General features: G+C 40.1%; 2 protein-coding genes across 2 annotated transcripts; both read left to right on the forward strand.

Moving 5' to 3' along the window:
• Positions 1 to 1,651: 1,651 nt before the first annotated feature.
• LOC127121215 (replication protein A 14 kDa subunit B-like) lies at positions 1,652 to 2,089 on the forward strand. Its single transcript, XM_051051786.1, has one exon. The coding sequence runs from the start codon at positions 1,686 to 1,688 to the stop codon at positions 2,016 to 2,018; it is 333 nt and encodes a 110-aa protein (XP_050907743.1). The 5' UTR covers positions 1,652 to 1,685; the 3' UTR covers positions 2,019 to 2,089.
• A 3,580-nt stretch (positions 2,090 to 5,669) lies between these two features.
• On the forward strand, positions 5,670 to 7,232 carry LOC127122172 (uncharacterized). Its single transcript, XM_051052553.1, has 2 exons — positions 5,670 to 5,807; positions 5,898 to 7,232. The coding sequence occupies exons 1-2, from the start codon at positions 5,670 to 5,672 to the stop codon at positions 7,230 to 7,232; spliced, it is 1,473 nt and encodes a 490-aa protein (XP_050908510.1).
• Positions 7,233 to 18,140: the final 10,908 nt, after the last annotated feature.

The following is an 18,140-nucleotide window of genomic DNA, read 5'->3' on the forward strand; positions in this document are numbered from 1 at the left end:
AATTGACTTTTTGGTCAACAGTTGACTTTTTGGCCAACTTTGACCAAAGTCAACTCAAACCCTTAAGTCATGGCCTATGCACACTCAAGTCTTGTCATTCACTCAAGTTTTGATTCCATGAGGTTATGTGATTCATCTGTGAAGAGTTCATTGGCCCTATCATGTAAGGCATTCCATGTCATGTATTAATTAATCCAATTCAAAGTCAAGTCTTGATTCATGATGAAGTATCCATTCATATTCAAGGATTAATTTCAAGTGTGAAGATCAAGTCAAAATCTCACATTCATTCACAATCATTTACAATTCATCACAAATGTCCAAGCAGTGAGAAAATTACAAAAAAATATAATATATGGAAGTTTAACCGCGTGTTGACTTTGGTCAACCGTTGACTTTTTGGTCAAAGTTGACCAAAGTCAACCCAACCCAATCCCTAATTCTAATCCCAACTTCATCTTCAAAATGAATTCTTGGTCCTTTGGTTTGCCATTTTACACATAAATTCTTCAAAGTTCAACCTTTGGTGTCATGCAACTTGTGTTCAACCACCATTGTCTACTTCATGGCCAAGAAACATTTCTGCCAACACAAGTGTTAGCAAAACACGCTGCATACTATGAAAGCTAGGTTGTGGCATGATGACCAAACTATGGAACTTGAGTCATAATCATGGTATCCTACCTGTTGCACGTCCAAGGCCGAATCCAGCTGCATAATGCATGACAGTAGACTGCATATGGCCTATGATAATACCTGCAAAACCATACAAAATGTGCCTTGGAATGTCGCGAAACGTAAGGCAATACCCTGCTGGAATGCAGTGGGCCAATTAGATCATGAATCCATACTAACAGTCAACATATGCTATGCGCATTTGATTATGAACCTAAGGCTGCGGACAGTTGCAGAATGACAGAAATTTTTACCTGCTGCAGACATGTGCTTGACTTCACATCCATAAACACCAAGCAAACCTCGAAAGGCCTGATGCAAGATAGCATGTTAGCAAATAGCAAGCCAAGGTGAGCCACAAACCAGGATTCAAGACAAGTGATACCAAGTAAGGTAGAGCAATCATGAATTTCTATCAAGAGCATAAACAAGCTTACATACCATGAAGTACTGGAGCATAAGTTGTCGAATCTGACCAAGTCTAGGTCGTGAAGCGTGATACCTGCTGCAAGGAAGCTGCAACATGCTTGTAATCTTGCAGTAATGTATGGAAAAATCAGCCTTCACATTTATGGTACCACAATAAACTTAACAGTGGGATGATAAACCAGGACATCAATGAGTAAAAAGATAGGATCTTGGATTTTGCCCATAGTGCAAGACAACCCAACTGAGTCGCTTTACAAGAACCCTATGCAAGCAATCATGTAGCATATTAAAAACATTGTCAATACTTTGCACCAAACCAAAACACACAAATTAATAAACCTGTAACAAACCATTTCACAAGCCTGCTGCAGACCTGCTATGTCGATTGCGCTCCAAAGGTTTCGGAATCATAAAAAAGGGTTCGCTTGAATTCAGATACAACATCAGATGTTGAATTGACCAAAATTCCTGGAAATATTAAAGTAAATCAGAAGTGCAAAGAGCAATGGAGAAAGCTACTTCATAGTCAACAGGAAAATAAACTAATTCGCATTGCAGATTGCAATTGAATCAATCTGAATATGGATTCATTAAGCCCTGCCGTCTTTGTCAATGTGGAACTGTTACCCTTCTGTGTTGGAAGAAGGGTTCGTACAGTGATACAAGTCGTGCGATCTGAGGGTTTAGTTGTCATTGGAAAATCACCGGATGAGAAGCAGATTTTTGTAAAAGTATCACCTGATTCACCCCTACCATCTCCTCTTACAGCTTTTGTAGAAGTTATTGGTATTGTCAACAGTGACAAGTCCATCAAAGCTGAGTTATGGACCAACTTTGGGGATGAAATCGATATGTTCAGCTACCATAAGCTTTGTCAGCTTGCAAATGGAGAATTCAAACACTTGTTCCTGTGATTTGAATTTACAACACAACCTTATCTGACTATACAAACACCTCTCTATCAGATGCAAATGGAGGATTCAAATACTTGTATCAGTGGAAAAATAGTGGAGGCAACAAAGCCTAACCTTTGCAGTCCTTGGCTTGACCTCTGTAGTGCAAAACAGACAGTGTGCAATACCAATTCCATGACAGCATGTGTCCTGGAAAATTCAAATCAGCAATCATCCAAATAACAGTCCAATTCAAATCAGTGGTCATTCAAGCAACAATCCAGTTATTGAATACAAATCAGTTTGGTTCAATAACATGTATCTACAGTTGGATCAAAGAATTGGAAGCAAATGGATTAGAGAACTGAACTTGTGGTAAATCCCACGTGATTTAATGACTTAAAGCTCACCTTCACTTAGATGCCAGCTGGACGATTCGGATTTAACTTCATATCCAATTCTCCAAATTGCCCTCTTGGATCAAGCTATATAAGAGGCAATCATTGCCAATCATTGGGGTTCAGACTTTTTTCCCCTCATTCGAAAAAGCATCGTGCAATCGCTTCCCTCCCACCTTCAGTACACACATTTTCCATTGTTGTGAGAGCTTCATCACTCGAAACTCTACACGGCAGAGCTAAGCCACCGCCACCGCTGGAAACTTCAAAGCTTGAAGATCGTTATCGTTCACACGCTTCCAATCCGCTTAAACATTGCGAGAAGAGGAAGAGAGGCGCTCAGAAGTTGTGCTCGTGACCTTCGTCATTATCGTCTCCATTTTCGTCGTCGCCTTCGACAGGTAGTTCTTAATCCATATGCTTACACTTTGATTCATTTGCCATGATGATGTATTGGATTGTAGATGATGTTATTTGTCACCGTTGTGTAATCGTTTGCGAACTTCTGGTAGAATCTCCATATGAGACTTGAGAGCATTTCTGCTTGTGAATAAGCGCGTTTGAATAAGCGCTTTTCTGTTTCTGTTTCAGTTTCATTTTTGTTACCTGCTTACAGTAGCCTTGTAGAGGCTTGGATCAGGCCCAAATGGAATTCGTTTTGGCACCTCCAACCCCTAGCCAGTACACCACCCCCGCGATTGGGCCTAACAACTCCATCTCTGGCCCAATCCATTTTTTGGCTGTGCATATCTTGTTTTTGGTAATTAGGTAGTCAGGATAGTTATTAGTTATTAGGTAGTTAATTAGGATAGTTGATTATTTTATAATTGTGAGCTAATTGTTAGAATTTATTTTGGCATAATGGTTTAGTATTAATAGTTTGTGTGATAAATTGAATTTTAATTTTGTTAATTGTTCAATATTATAAATTTGGTTTAGATTTAACATTCGATTGCAATTGGCTTGTTATTTCACTTTTGATCTTTAACATCTAACATCTAACCATTAACATCTAACATTTAAATTCCACAATTAACCTCTAACCTTTAATTTCCGCATTTTAAATTCCGCTTCTAACATTTATTTTTTGTCATTTACTTTATGCACTTTTGTTTTTTATTTTTTATTTTTATTTTGCTTTTATCACATTATGCATCCATATTCCATCATATTCACTTCATTCTAAAATGAATCTAAAAATGGTTAAGACCTTAAAAAATAGAAAAAAGATAATAATTTCCCAAGCATGGAGAGAACTTTGGACAATGGACTTAGAGACTCATTAGGACCCTTTGCAAAAGAGACCTTGCACAAATGTGATCTAACATGGAAGAAGCGTGCAAGTATCAAGAAGAATTTGTAATATCAATTGTAATCTTTTACTTGCTTTCCCATTTAGAACACAAATCCACACACATGGCTTTCTCTTGGGCTACCTGACAATGAGACCTTTTATTTCCGCACTCCCTTGTACTTTACATGTACCCCCTCCCCTTTCTCATGTACGCATTTACTCGCTTTCTTGTATTGCTTGATTAGATACTCCTTAGACATTAGGAACGTTCACCCACTCAAAATCGATAATCAAACCCTTGATCCAACGTCAAACGGTCTCTTTCTCAAATCAAATCCAAAAATACAATAAATGGCGATTATGATCGTATGTCACGAGCCTTAAGCGATAAAGAAGGGATGAGACTGGAGCTTTCCTACACTCATTCTGAATGCTTCGAACACAAGACGTTTGGCTTGACCGTTTGAGGTATTCATCTTTATCCATAGTCTTTAGTGCAATCCAAAATCAATAACACTTTCTCCAAAGCTTAAAAACAACTCAACGCATTCAAACCTTTTGTTTGAGCCTTAGGGCGACACCATTCGAAAACCCTTCTTCAAGGTAATAAAATCAACAAAACAAACCAAACAAATTCAAAACCATGAACTACGAAGGCTCTGATTTCTCACTTCAACAAGTGGGCATATGTAGGCACGAGGATCCATTCCTTGGCGAGCACACTAATTTAAAATCTACCTCCACTCCGTAATCCTTTGGCAAGCAATCATTCGATAGACAATACACACGTAAGCGCAAACATCCTAGATGGTTCCCATGGAGTACCATGGATGTGAGGGGTGCTAATACCTTCCCTTTGCATAACCGACTTCCGAACCTGTTTGTGGTTGCGACGACCATTTTTTGGGGTTTTCTCGATATTTTCCCATTCCTTTGGAATAAATAAAAACCGATGGTGACTCTGTATTTTTCGCGTAGCGACAGCTGGCGACTCTGCTGGGGACATATCCCTAAGCAAGTCAAGCCTAATTTAGGTTGATCCCTTGTATGTGTGTATGTCTATCCTGTTGATTGTTTGCTTTATTTATTACCTTTTGCTTTGGGTTTTGTGATCTAACGTGTGGTTCCATGATTCTATGATACCAAATGGATGGCGCTTTGATTGCAAGTAACCTTGTGGGAAAGACTCTCTACCCGAGTCTAGAGTGTAAACTTGAGATATGAGAGGTTGAGTAATATGGGCCACCGAGAAGCTCTTCTCGTAAGGGTCGATACGAGAACCTCGCTTAGAGTAGATTCTTTTGGAGACGTTGACGATCGTCAAGCTTTTGGCGTAAGCGATCAATGTCTTCATTAGGGTCCATGACTCTAAGGACCTTTGTAGAACATTAAACCTATGACCTATTAAGAATGATGGTCACGTGGTGCGGGTCCCCGAGAAGCTTTTCTCGTGTGGATCGGTACGAAGATCTCACTCAAAAGAGATTTTCTTGATGGAATTGTCGATCGGCAAGCTTTTGCCGTAAGCGGCAAGCAGTCAAGGAAGTCTATGACTTTGAGACCCTTGTCTAGAACCCGATGTCGATGGTCGCGTAGTTAGGGCCCCCGAGAAGCTTTCCTCGTGAGGGCCGGTACGAAGATCTCACCCAGAAGAGGTTCATTTGAGGGAGTTGACGATCGGTAAGCTTTTACCGTAAGCGTCAAACAGCCAAATGAATCGATGATTTTGGGGTCCCTATCTAACCTTAGACTTCGGCCAGTGAGATCCCAATTGAAGAAAGCAATCAGTGTTGCCCTCCATCCGTATTTTGAGACTCTGATCCTGAACCTGTTTATGTGTACAACTTGTGAAGACCATGCTTATGAACCAAATCATTCATGCATTCATATACTTATGCATCTTGTGCATAGACAATAAAAGCAGGGCTCTTAGTATCTGATGTTTATTGCAGGAAACTACGAGGACTTTGCAAAGCAATCATGAATTCCCTCCTCAGAAAAAGTACATTCTCCTTCAGGTACAAGGAACCCAGATTGGATAGCTTGAAAGCTCTGAGCTCCAAGATAGCCCCTGTCAAGTACAAATGCTATGCGGCCTATGGGAACATTCTGGATTTGGTGAACGAGAGTGTGGACTACATGGCCCTCATTGCCTTAGCTCAGTAGTATGATATCTTGAGGCACTATTTTACCTTTCCTGACTTCCAGATAGCTCCCACATTGGAGGAATTTGAAAGGCTCTTGAACCGCCCCATCAAAGATCATAATCCGTTCCCCGAGATCGAAGAAGAATTTGCCATGTCCAAGCTAGCATCTGTGTTAGGGATCGAGGTAGGTGAATTGGCAGCCAATTGGGCCCCGAAGGGAACTGACAAAGGATTCGCCAGAAAGTTCTTGGAAGGTCATGCATGGAGGTTCGCCAAAGAAAAGAAGTGGGATTCTTGCATAACAGTGTTAGCATTGTTGATTTATGGGATCGTTCTATTCCCGAATATTGACAACTTCATAGATCAGGCTGCAGTGAATATCTTCTTATCCGGTAACCCAGTGCCATTTCTCTTGGCCGACTTCTACCATACTTTCCACACTCTCCATGAGAAGAAAGGTGGGACTTTCCTATGCTGTGCTCTAATGTTGCACATATGGATGAAGACTCACAGGCCGATAACCGTTCCCTTCGTGTCTAAAGATCTCTCTTGGTGCCAGAAGTTTGCGTCACTCTCGTCCAGTACCGTCCAGTGGTATAAAAGGGAGAGGGAAACCCAAAACATCATTCTCAGATGTGGAGGATTTCCAAATGTACCCTTAATCGGCACACATGGATGTATTAATTACAATCATGTGCTGTGTATGAGGCAGTTTGGGCACACGATGAATGGGCCCCATAAAGAGGAAGACTTAGCCCCTTTTGTCCTCAACACAGTTGATCCACTCAACCCAGCAATGAGAAAAGTGAGGCAAGCCTGGAACAAGATTGTTAGAAGTGGTCCGGAGCTTGGCAAAAAGAACGTCATTGCTAGAGAACCGTATGTGAAATGGGCAAAAGAGAGGGCCCGAGTAATCAAGATGCCTTTCTACTACGAGTCCACATCTCTCCCTCCAGTGCCTGAGCCTGAGCCTATCTTACAAGAGGATGTCGACAAACTCACCAGTAAGATAAGTGAGCTCGAACTAGAAAACACCCGCTTACGAATCCAACTCATCAAGGAGAAGCAAAGGGGTGATGATCTAAAAGACGAAGGCAAAGAGGTGAAGACCTTGTATGAGACCAGTAAAAAGAGGGCAAGGGGGGAAAAAGGTAAGAAAGAATGGGTCGGCGGTGCGCTCCTAGGAGCAAATTCAGAACTTGATGGACAAAACAGCGAACTGGACCGAGCATGGCGTGTTGTGCGAGACTTGGAAAGAATTCTGGAGCTTACCAATAGGGATAAGAAGAGTGCCAAGGAAGATTACGAAGATCAGATCAGCGAATTGAGAAAGACCATAAAAGAATATCAAGATCACACAGCCCGAGAGAAACTGGAAAAGGAGAAGATACACTGAGCCTACCTTCACCAAAAATTCAAGCTAGAAAGGGCTCATGAGAAGATCCGAAGCATGAAAGCTGGAATCATTGATGAAGAGTATCAAGAGACGAGGGCTAGCTACCTATATTGGGAAAATGCTTACCAAAGAGCCGAAGGAGCTATAGCTGAGAGGGATGCCATCATTGGAAACCTGCAAGGGTTATATAGTGAATGGAGGGACAAGTAGCTAACATGGTGGTTCTGACCAACTATGCCCTCCAGGACTTCCCTGATAAGCTGAAAGAGTCAGATCAGAACATGTGTCCTGATAATACTCCTCACTGTAGCGGTGTATTCGTCGCTATATGATTTATTGATTAAACCATAAGCAAAGCATACAATGAATCGAGACGCCACCGCACTTTTATTTATCCTAAGGACTGGTTAAAAAGCAAACAAAAACCTAAGAAGTTTTACACGTAGAAAACCAATAAAAGATCAGAGAGTCTGGGTAAGGGGTAAATTACGCAATGGAAAGGTGTTAGGCACCCATCACGTCCTAGGTACTCTTAGGGAGCCCTTTTCACACTTGTTGTATAAAAAATGTTTATTTGTTTTTGACATATTGTGCAAACATGAATGGGATGATGAGAAAGGAATGTACAAGTTAGTTATTTTTGTGTTTGAACGGATGAACCCGTTGCCTACGTACCTTCCATCAAAGGTAAGGATCAAAACGCCGTAGTTCGGCTAAAAGATTTCCAAAAATTAGTGAGTTCAATTTTAAAACACAAGCATTAAGGCTTTTCATTACCAATGGGAGAAAACTCAACCTGAATCAACAATCCACCATGCGAGGACGGCTTCGACGTACTAGAGGGGTTAACCCTGTTTTCAGTACGGAAGTCTTACAATCGACTCACTAAGGATTAGGTAAGATTTACATCAACCGCTATGGTAATTGAAACCTATGGCTAATGTATGAAAACATATTAACAATGGACTAGGCCACAAAACAATTGAATGTGTGAGGTTAATTGATTATGAGTATTCACAAAATATGGTCAAGGTATGATTAAGATTCAATTCAAAGAAGTGTTATGAAATGGAGTTTGAAAAGTCAAGGACTTATGGTCCAGGTTTCTAATTTGAAAAGACATGAAGATGTTTGCACAACAAGTCAAAGTTTTTGAAAACAAAGTGTGAAAAGGTTTAGGACAAAGAGGGTATGGATGATGGATTGTAACACTTCTTAGAAAGGTTCACCTCTTGAAATCATATAGAAGATGATTCAAGTGTGTCCTTAGGAATAAGCAACAAAGCAAGTAAGCAAATAAATGCAAGGTGATACCGGATGCCATCAATGGTCTTATACCAATCTCACAAACAAAAGCGGATACCGGATACCAATAAATGGGTTTACACCAATCTCCTAAAACAAAATAATGATACCGGATGCCATCAATGGTCTTATACCAATCTCACAAAGCAAAAGCGGATATCAGATACCAATAAATGGATTTACACCAATCTCCTAAAGTAAAACAAAACTTGGATGTCAGATGCCAATTTGTCTGGACTTATACCAACCTCCAAAGGATGATCATGGGAGTACAAATGCCAACAGCATGGTCTTACAATTGCATCCTCACATACAACAAACAAACAAGCATTTAAGCAATGGACATGAGTGACCAAGTGAAATGGTCTTGCACTCCATCCCTTCCAAATCATAGGAACAATGGCCAAAGAACATGGTCTTACAATTGTCCTCAATGGGTAAACTCAAACAAACCACAAGATATGCAATGATGATCATGCAATAATGAACAATCAATGATGATAAGTGCACCAAGGCAAGCAAGCAAACATGTACAAATGCAATAAGCAATCAATCAAACAAAGTCATTTAGCACCCACTATAACCAAACAATTAGGCTCAATCAAAGGGTTAGACTTAAAAGTCAATTGGAATAGGGTGAATGGTGCTCTTAACCTTGACATTGAGAGCCAAGGTGAAGCAGATGAAAGGATATGAGGGGTGTGCCTCATCACTCTTATCCCTGGTCAGGGAGAGCATTGAATATCAGAAGGTGTGGGAGTTCAGAAAGATGGAACTCTCTCCACAAGTTAAGACTCGATAGATCTTGGGTTTTTACTCACTATGCATCAACACATGTGGTGTGAGCAAGGTGAGTGACACACAGAATAGTAGGAGATAGGCTACATATCTCTTTTGTCTACCAATTGCCTCATATGAGGTCTTTACCTGCTTGGGGACAAAGTCAAACAATCACAAACATCGCCTCTTAAGGAGGACTTCAGACAGTTGCCTGGATAAATAACAAGCCAGGTCTTCCAGACTACATGGAGACAAGAGAGTCTACCTCAATGCTTAAGCAAAGCAAAGCTATAGCAAGTTCTCAAAGAACTAAAGCAACTATGGTACCTGAAATCAATCAAATATAATCAGTATACCAGTCACAAAGTCAAAGCAAACAACATAAGAACCAACGGACAACACAATCAATCACATGTGCAAAGCACCAGCTCAAGGCAAGTGAGCTAAGCATCCTACCAAATAAAACAAGTTAGTTCATATCAATCAACCAAATTAAATCAACTTGAATTAATCTCCTTAAAGCAATTGCTTCTTTAACCTGAAAAGTCAAACTCAAACATGAGAAGTGAACCCTTAGGCCAAAGCCTAGGGTCAAAGGAGGTGAGAAAATTTAAAACAGCAAGTAAAAATTGATCAAAATCAAGATTTATCAAACAAGAGTAGAATCCAATTGGTCTCACATCAAAACTATGCACCAAATTCATTTCATACACAAAACATGTCAAACTATGCATTTTGGAATCACATTGGAGCAAACAGAATGATCACGATCAAACCAATACCAAAATAGCTCAATAAATTCCCAGAAAATTCAAGCTTAAACAGAACACATTCAATGAGCAGCACACCAAATTTCATGCTATTTGGACCAAAGGAAGTCAATCAATTAAAATCAACAATTCACAACATGTTCATACAAGCTCATACAAGACCACAAATCAATTATCAATTTTAGGCAAGTGTAAAACAGAAATGGCATAAGATAAATGAACCACTCCAAATCCAAAATTAAGTTAAACATGTTAAGAACCAATCCACAAAATTTCAGCTTCATATGATAAGGCATGAGAATTTCACAAGTCATGTAAGTTGAACACTCCACAAAAGTTCAAAAAATGACTAAACAGCAAAGAAAATCCCAATCAAATAGGAAATAAATCTAAAAAATCTACAAAAAATCATGCTCAAACTAGACATAAAGAAGCAATCACATGCAAACATTTAGAGCAATTGGCATAGCACAAGCATGGAAACAAAATTCAAGAAGTTGGACAAAACCTAGTGTGACATACATTGTCACACTCATGAAGATCACATCATATCTCTCTATCCAGAAATGCAAAATTAGCAAACCATATACCAAAATCACCAGGAATGAGTCAAGATCATGCATATAAAATTTCAAGCATTTTGGAGCAAGCATCATTATTTCATGAATGAAATGGCAAAACATATGCAAGAAACATACATGAACAAAGATATTAGACCAAAATAAAACACAGCCGTGCACAACTTGGGTTATCATGCCTCTGAAAAACTAGATGAAAAATGGAGATGAATGCAAAAATTCCCAACCAATTTGGATCATCCAAGAATTATTTATGAATTTTTGAAATTGATGATGAAAATGAAATAAACATTTAACAAAATAAAATGAAATAAAGGCTGCAGTGGCATAAGCGTAATTACGCTGCTCACTTAATGAAACTTTGCGTTTCATTAAGTGAGGTGTCCTCACGTGAATGGCTAGATGGCGCGGGAAACAGGAATTTGAATGCAAGGCCAGGCAACAAAGATCAAACGCGAAAACTGAAGTGAAAATTTGAACACAACATCGTGTTCTTCATGTTCATACTGGTCAACACCAAATCATCACAAAAATTATCATGCCATACACCAATCGAATCATCACATCATGTAGATCACTAATCTAACAAGCAATTAACCTAATTCTAATCATGCTTCACGGATCGAGCCAAGAAAGTTTCACAATCAAACAATCAGATCCGCATAACTTCATCAATACCTAACGAAAATTCATGATCTAAGTTGCAGCGTAACCTATGTTCCACAATCTACCTAAGCCACATGTTAATTTCAAGAATCGAAGGTTTCGAAATCTCACCTTATGAATGTGCAGTTCTTGATTCTGGTGATTTCGCGGCTTGGAAGTTGAAAACAGAAGTCCAATGATGATTAGGAAGGTGAATGGAGGTGATAATTCAGCTCGACACAGCTTGATGATGAAGAAATGTCAAAATGCCATGGATGCTCGAGGTTTCAACAGTTGCGATCTAGCACGGATTTGTCCACGTTTTGCTTCAACAGTTCTTCAACAGCATCTGCAAATGATGATTAGCACGAAAGAAAGCAAAAAGAATGATGAATTCTTGATGAACAAGTGAAAAAAAGTGTGAGAAAAATTGAGAGAATTTGGAGAATTTTTGCTTTGGATCTGAGTTTGTGATTGTGGATCCCGAATTTCTGTTACAATTAAGCTCTTATACCCTCTGTTAATCCAGCTACTAAACATGATTAGTACAAATCAAATGGATTAGTAAAAATGAGCTTGTTATGTAATTTGGCAAAATTGCCCTTTCTCAATTTGAACCAATGGAACAGTGCACAACCAGTTTAAGCAAGTCACAAATCATGTTTAGAAGCTATTCAAATTGGTTTGGCATGAAAATTCCATGTACTCTTGAAAATCACTATTTTTCCCACCAAAATTTAATTGGTTCACTTGAAAAATGACCTTTTTATGTGATGATTTTTGATGAAATGTAATGATGCATCATGATAGTACATGTCAAATGGGATTTGCTCAAAAAAGAATCACCCAAATTGGCCAAATGGTTCAAGAGTTATGCCACTTTGAAATTCCAAAATTCTTGAAAATGATTTGATCATAACTTGCCAACCATAAATGAGAAATGAGTGTTCTTGGACTTTTTGGAAAGGCAAGAGCAAGATCTTCAACTTTCATGTTGGACAAATTTTGATTTGAAGCTTGCTTGGACATGTAAATTTGAGGAGAATGACTTTCCATTTTGGGCAGCTGAAAATTACAGGTCCTTGCTATTTTGGGAAACTTTTTGTCTGACATCAAATCCTTCACTGTGGATGTTTGAAATGTCAATTGAGGCTTGTATGTACATGAATGAGACCTCTCAAACCATCTCATACCCTCAAATCCCTGATTAAATGCACAGTTGACCACAATTGACTTTGCTAGGGTTTTGGTCGACTGAGTCATGCTTTGATGAATTCCAAGCTTCTACCACTTGAGACCTTGATTCCAAATGATGTCACAACTCATATGACCTCTTATGAATGATCATGGTGCCCAAATTCTTCAGGAATGACCACCATCTAGCTCAATGACTTGCCTTTGACTAATTGACTGTTGATTGCTTCAGCTGAAAGTAACAATGTTAGATGACAATATTTTTGTACTTTTGGGTTAATAAACAAATGAAAAGCAATGATATACAAATGCAATACATGCTTGGTGATCAAGAACCACACTCAGAAGATACCCACCCACTAGGAGGCAAGCAAGGTGTACAATGATCCTTGAGGCAATGATATGATATGATATGATGCCATGAGGGATCTTAGGGCAAAAATTGGGGTCTTACAGATGCCCCTATTTAAGGTCATTCTAGCCGGAGAAGTGAAGTTTAGAAATCTTCATCTCGACGCGGTAGAATGGGTTTAAATAACAGTAATGAGACAAATTTTGGTCCCTAAGAGACCTCATGATGTAGATGTATGCATGCAAAAGACACGAACTCTGTGGGGAATATAGTTCACACAGAAGAAAAGACGATCCATCGGAGTAATACACTCACCAGGAACAGAGACTCTAACAAGACTCTTATGGGGATAATAAAAAGAATGCGTGAGCAGGACACGACTCTGAGTTAGGGGAGAACGAAACATCGGACTGGAGACTTTACTGGGGAAGTAAAGGACTCAAACTGGGGAGAGAAAGAAATTCCAAAGGAAAACACTCCCATTGGAAAGACTCAAGCTGACTCACAAATGCATGTACTGGGGATAACACCAATACAGCAACACGAATAGCAATACAACTCCGCTGGGGAAATCTAGAAAAGACTTTCCAGGGGAAACCAAAAGAATGAGATGTTACCGGTTAGTGAGTAACAAACTCAGGAAGAATGAATATCTAAGACCGGTATACGGGTGAGAGACATCAATCAACCAAACATCTGAGAAAGACCTGAAAAGGTACATAAACTCAGGGAAATCTGACTCCACAGGGGACCAAGGTCATAATAGGGAGCAGAAAGGAAGGAACACCAAGGATACCGGGTTGTAGGTATGTAACAGGTGACTGACCGAAACGTGAATTGGTGTGTGTTCCAAAACACTCATCATCCTGAAGAAAGCGAAAGCAAACTTGTTTATAGGATGGACATTTGATTCTGTAAAGAATGCAAATCTTACTCAGTTGGGGAAACAAACAAAGGATCCGACAAAAGAGTGCATGAGATATATTATCTATAGCCGTCAAAACATAGATAATATACTCGCATGGAAGATTCTCCTGAACCGGGTTGTAGGTTGTTTATAGGATAAAAATCTGGAAATGTGAATTGGTTTGTGTTCCAAGACACTCATCATACCTGAAGAAAGCTAGAAAAGCAGACTTGTTTATAGGATGAACATTCGATTCCACAAGGAATACGAATCTTACTCTGCATAGAAAACAATCAAAAGATTGACCCAAGAGTGAAAGAGACATAATATCCATTGCCGTCAGAACGTGGATAAAATACTCACATGGAAGATTATCCTGAACCGGGTTGTAGGTTGTTTATAGGATAAAAATCTGGAAATGTGAATTGGTTTGTGTTCCAAGACACTCATCATCCTGAAGAAAGCTAGAACAGCAGACTTGTTTATAGGATGGATATTCGATTCCACAAGGAATACGAATCTTACTCTATTGGGGAAGATCAACAGAGGATTCCAACCAAAGAGTGCATGAGACATATTATTCATTACCGGCAGACCGTGAATAATATACTCGAAAGGAAAAGACACCAGAGATACCGAAGTATATAATAGGTGACTAACCAAAAAGAGACAATCGATACCAAGCATCCGGGTAAACGAAAGACAACTCAAAGGGATAAATTGCAAGCATCCGGCAATTATCCAACAACAAATAGTCGATTCTGCAAAGGGAAATAACGAATCTTACTCGACTAGGGAAACACAAAAGGCTTCAACTGAAGAGTGAATGAGATATATTATTCATAGCCGTCAAAACGTGAATAATAACCTCAAGAGGAAGATTATCCTGAACCGGGTTGTAGGTTGTTTATAGGATAAAAACCCGAAAAGAAAGGCATCGGGATACCAACTAGGTATATAAAGATGGCCAATCAACAAGGAGTCACAACATTACCAACAAGAGGGTAAATGAAAGGCGATCTGCTGAGGATACATTGATGAAAATCAATGATCCGGGGAACACAATCACTGACAAACGGTGAAAGGACCCGCTGGGGATAAAATTGCTAGCATACGGCAATTATCCACAAAAGATTTGCTGGGGATATAAGTGCTTATTCAAGCGACTCATCCAAGCGAAGGAAAATCAACATCGAGAACTAGATGAAGATAACCACAAAGAGGGGATTACATCTACCAAAAGTTGGAGAGAAAACCATAGAAAGGGAATTGTCATCGGTTGGGACGGACAACAAAGTTGACTCCGTTAGGGGAGAAAATGGGGTTTATAACTACCGGGTAGTAGGTAGAAAACCACAAAGATAGGACTTACAACTGCTGGTTTGTAGGCAGAAGGCCAAACATTCCACTGAGGAACAGAGTGAAAAAAGGATTTACAACTACTGGGTAGTAGGTAGAAGACCGCAAAGGTAGGACTTACAACTGCTGGTTTGTAGGCAGAAGGCCAAACATTCCACTGAGGATAAGATGAATGAGCGCCGGTTTGTAAGCAACTATTCATTTATGCCACAGTGAAGCACAAGAGACAGTTGAAAAAAGGCCAATTCGGGATTGAACCAAAAAGGCGGACTGAATCAAGACTCGTCCTGATGAGGATATAACTCAAAAGGGTAAACCCGTCCCAAGGTGTGTTGGGAGGGAACGAAAGTAACCGTCATCCACGAGGATGTATCTCAGTGGGGAAATGGCAGGAAAGGATAGACACTTTCTGCTTAAGGGATGACTCTATTTTGAGAGATTAAACACCCGACATCTGCTTTGGGAGATCTATAAAGAGATCTGTATCACCATAGCAGGAAACAACAAACAAAAGATATATGGCAAAAAATGCAACATGAATATCTGAATGTTTATGAGTATGCATGAATATGCATGATTTATGTTTGATGAATGCTGACAAAACAGACAATTCTAACACAAACAGGACCAGGAATCAAACATCCGGTACTATACTTCTAGGGAAAACCAAGGAGGTCCAACTGGAAAGCCAATCTGCCAGAGATCTTCAAGCTGGAAAACAAAGATCTGCGGGGAGGCAAAAAGATCGGAGGTATCACAAAAATCTCTGAGTGATGGATCAGCAATCAACCCAACTGGCACAGAAAGTCACAACAGGCAATAACGACCACAAAGACAAATCTGTTGGGGAATGGGACAAATCCCAAAATATCTGCAGGGGAATAAGAGCTCACTGCTATGAAAGCAACTCTACAATAACTCCACTGGGGAACAACCCACTGAGGGAGAACAGATCATCCACATAGAATCTGGCTGCACAAGCACTTCTACCTGGGGAGAACACAAATATCTATTCCATTGGGGAACAACCCACTGAGGAGGAAGAAAAGATCATACAAGTAGATTTTGCGACAAGCTACTCTATTGGGGATCAAAAGCAAATCAGGAAACCACTCCGATCTATGGATGATAGATCACCAACCAACCCTACTGGGGAAAACAGAGGTTTCCAACTCCGGCGGAGATTTTGAGGGGAATATCACGGATGCAATTCTGACTCTGTTGAGGAAAACCCACAACTGCTGAGGAGGAACACAATCACTGCCCTGCTGAAGGAATAAGCGCACTGATGGGGAGATATAGCAACTCCGCTGGCAACGTGTCCGGGGAAGAGAGTACTGCTGGAGAAAACGACGTTTTCCACAACACTCTGCTCTGGGGATATATCACAGATCCCACTATCGACTGTGCTGAGGAAAGATAGCAACAATCCTGCTTGCAACAATGCTGGGAAAGCGGTAAAGTACCGGGATGTCAATCCACCAACCATTGAGTCTTCAAAGGGAAAGCATCCATGCTGAGGAGAAAAACCACAACTCCACTGGCGATTGCACTGGGGAGAGTGACAGGGTACCGGGGTCTCAAACCAACCACTTACCGAAGCTTCCAAATGGAAAACATCCATGCTGGGGGGAGAATACTGCTGGAGAAGAGAACGAAGCCTTCAACAACACTCTGCTTAGGGAACAACCCTAACAAAAGCTCTGCTTGGGGAACAACCCCAACAAAAAGCAGGATAAGGAGGATACAACCAATGCCAGGAATATGAACCAATGTCTTACCTGTTGGGAATCATGCCACCCTCGGGAGAGCACTGAAAAATTCTTAAGTATCCTTTCATCATTGAGAATGTTCACTTTGTTTAAAACAACAATTCTTTTTTTGAAAAATTTATTTGTTTAAAACAATGACATTTTATCAATTAAAACATGCAAAACATTTGTTGAATTGAAACAACTAAGAGTGCAAATAATTGGATAAAAGCTCAAATAGATTTGATGGAATGGTAGCCTGCAAATGGCAAGACTCCATAGATCTGTACAAATTTGAAATCAGTGATATATATTGGAAGAGGGCTACATTGAACATAATGATCCTTTCTCTACCAATTTGAATCTCGATGCATGCGAAGCTTCAGTTGACGACGAATCGAGAATCCCTGACGAAAAGATGGCTGCGGAACAGAAAGTCTTGTCAGGATGCAGTTACTTGCCAAATCCCTAATTTTTGCCTAGATTGCCCCAGGGTGAGGTACTCAATCTAGCGGGATGCAAATATCTCTTTTTTCAAGTCTCTAACTTTTGCCTGGATTACCCTTGCGGGTTCTCCACCGAGACGCTCATTTTTGCCTAAGCCGCCCTTTCGGGTTTTCAACTTAGCGAGCTATTCTGTTTTTCATTTGCATATACTTTTTTAGGCAAAGTATTTCTTGACTGCATCTGAATTCACAGGACGAGTGAAATCCTCCCCATCCATTGTTGTAAGCATCAAAGCTCCGCCTGAAAAGGCTCTCTTAACAACATAGGGACCCTCATAGTTTGGAGTCCACTTGCCCCTAGAATTGGGCACGAAAGACAATACTTTCTTGAGCACGAGGTCACCTTCTCGGAACACACGAGGCTTGACCTTCTTATCGAATGCTTTCTTCATTCTCTGCTGATATAACTGACCATGGCACATGGCAGTCAATCACTTCTCTTCAATCAAATTCAGCTGGTCATAACGACTCTGAATCCATTCAACATCAGTCAACTTGGCTTCCATCAAGACTCTCATTGATGGGATATCCACCTCTACTGGGAGAACAACCTCCATGCCGTAAACAAGAGAGAAAGGGGTTGCCCCTGTTGAAGTGCGGACAGATGTACGATAACCATGCAAAGCAAATGGCAGCATCTCATGCCAATCTTTGTACGTGACTGTCATCTTCTGGATAATCTTCTTGATATTCTTATTAGCAGCCTCAACAGCCCCATTCATCTTAGGTCTGTAGGGAGAGGAGTTATGGTGTGCAATCTT

Source organism: Lathyrus oleraceus, chromosome 2 (genome assembly GCF_024323335.1).
Source record: "Lathyrus oleraceus cultivar Zhongwan6 chromosome 2, CAAS_Psat_ZW6_1.0, whole genome shotgun sequence".
Classification (NCBI taxonomy): Eukaryota; Viridiplantae; Streptophyta; class Magnoliopsida; order Fabales; family Fabaceae; genus Lathyrus; species Lathyrus oleraceus.

Bases quoted from the DNA above. Each gene is read 5' to 3' on its own strand.
- LOC127122172 (XM_051052553.1), top strand. From the start codon at position 5,670: ATGAATTCCCTCCTCAGAAAAAGTACATTCTCCTTCAGGTACAAGGAA. The intron at 5,808-5,897 runs GTGAACGAGAGT...CCTGACTTCCAG, and splicing joins ATGGGAACATTCTGGATTTG to ATAGCTCCCACATTGGAGGA.
- LOC127121215 (XM_051051786.1), top strand. From the start codon at position 1,686: ATGGATTCATTAAGCCCTGCCGTCTTTGTCAATGTGGAACTGTTACCC.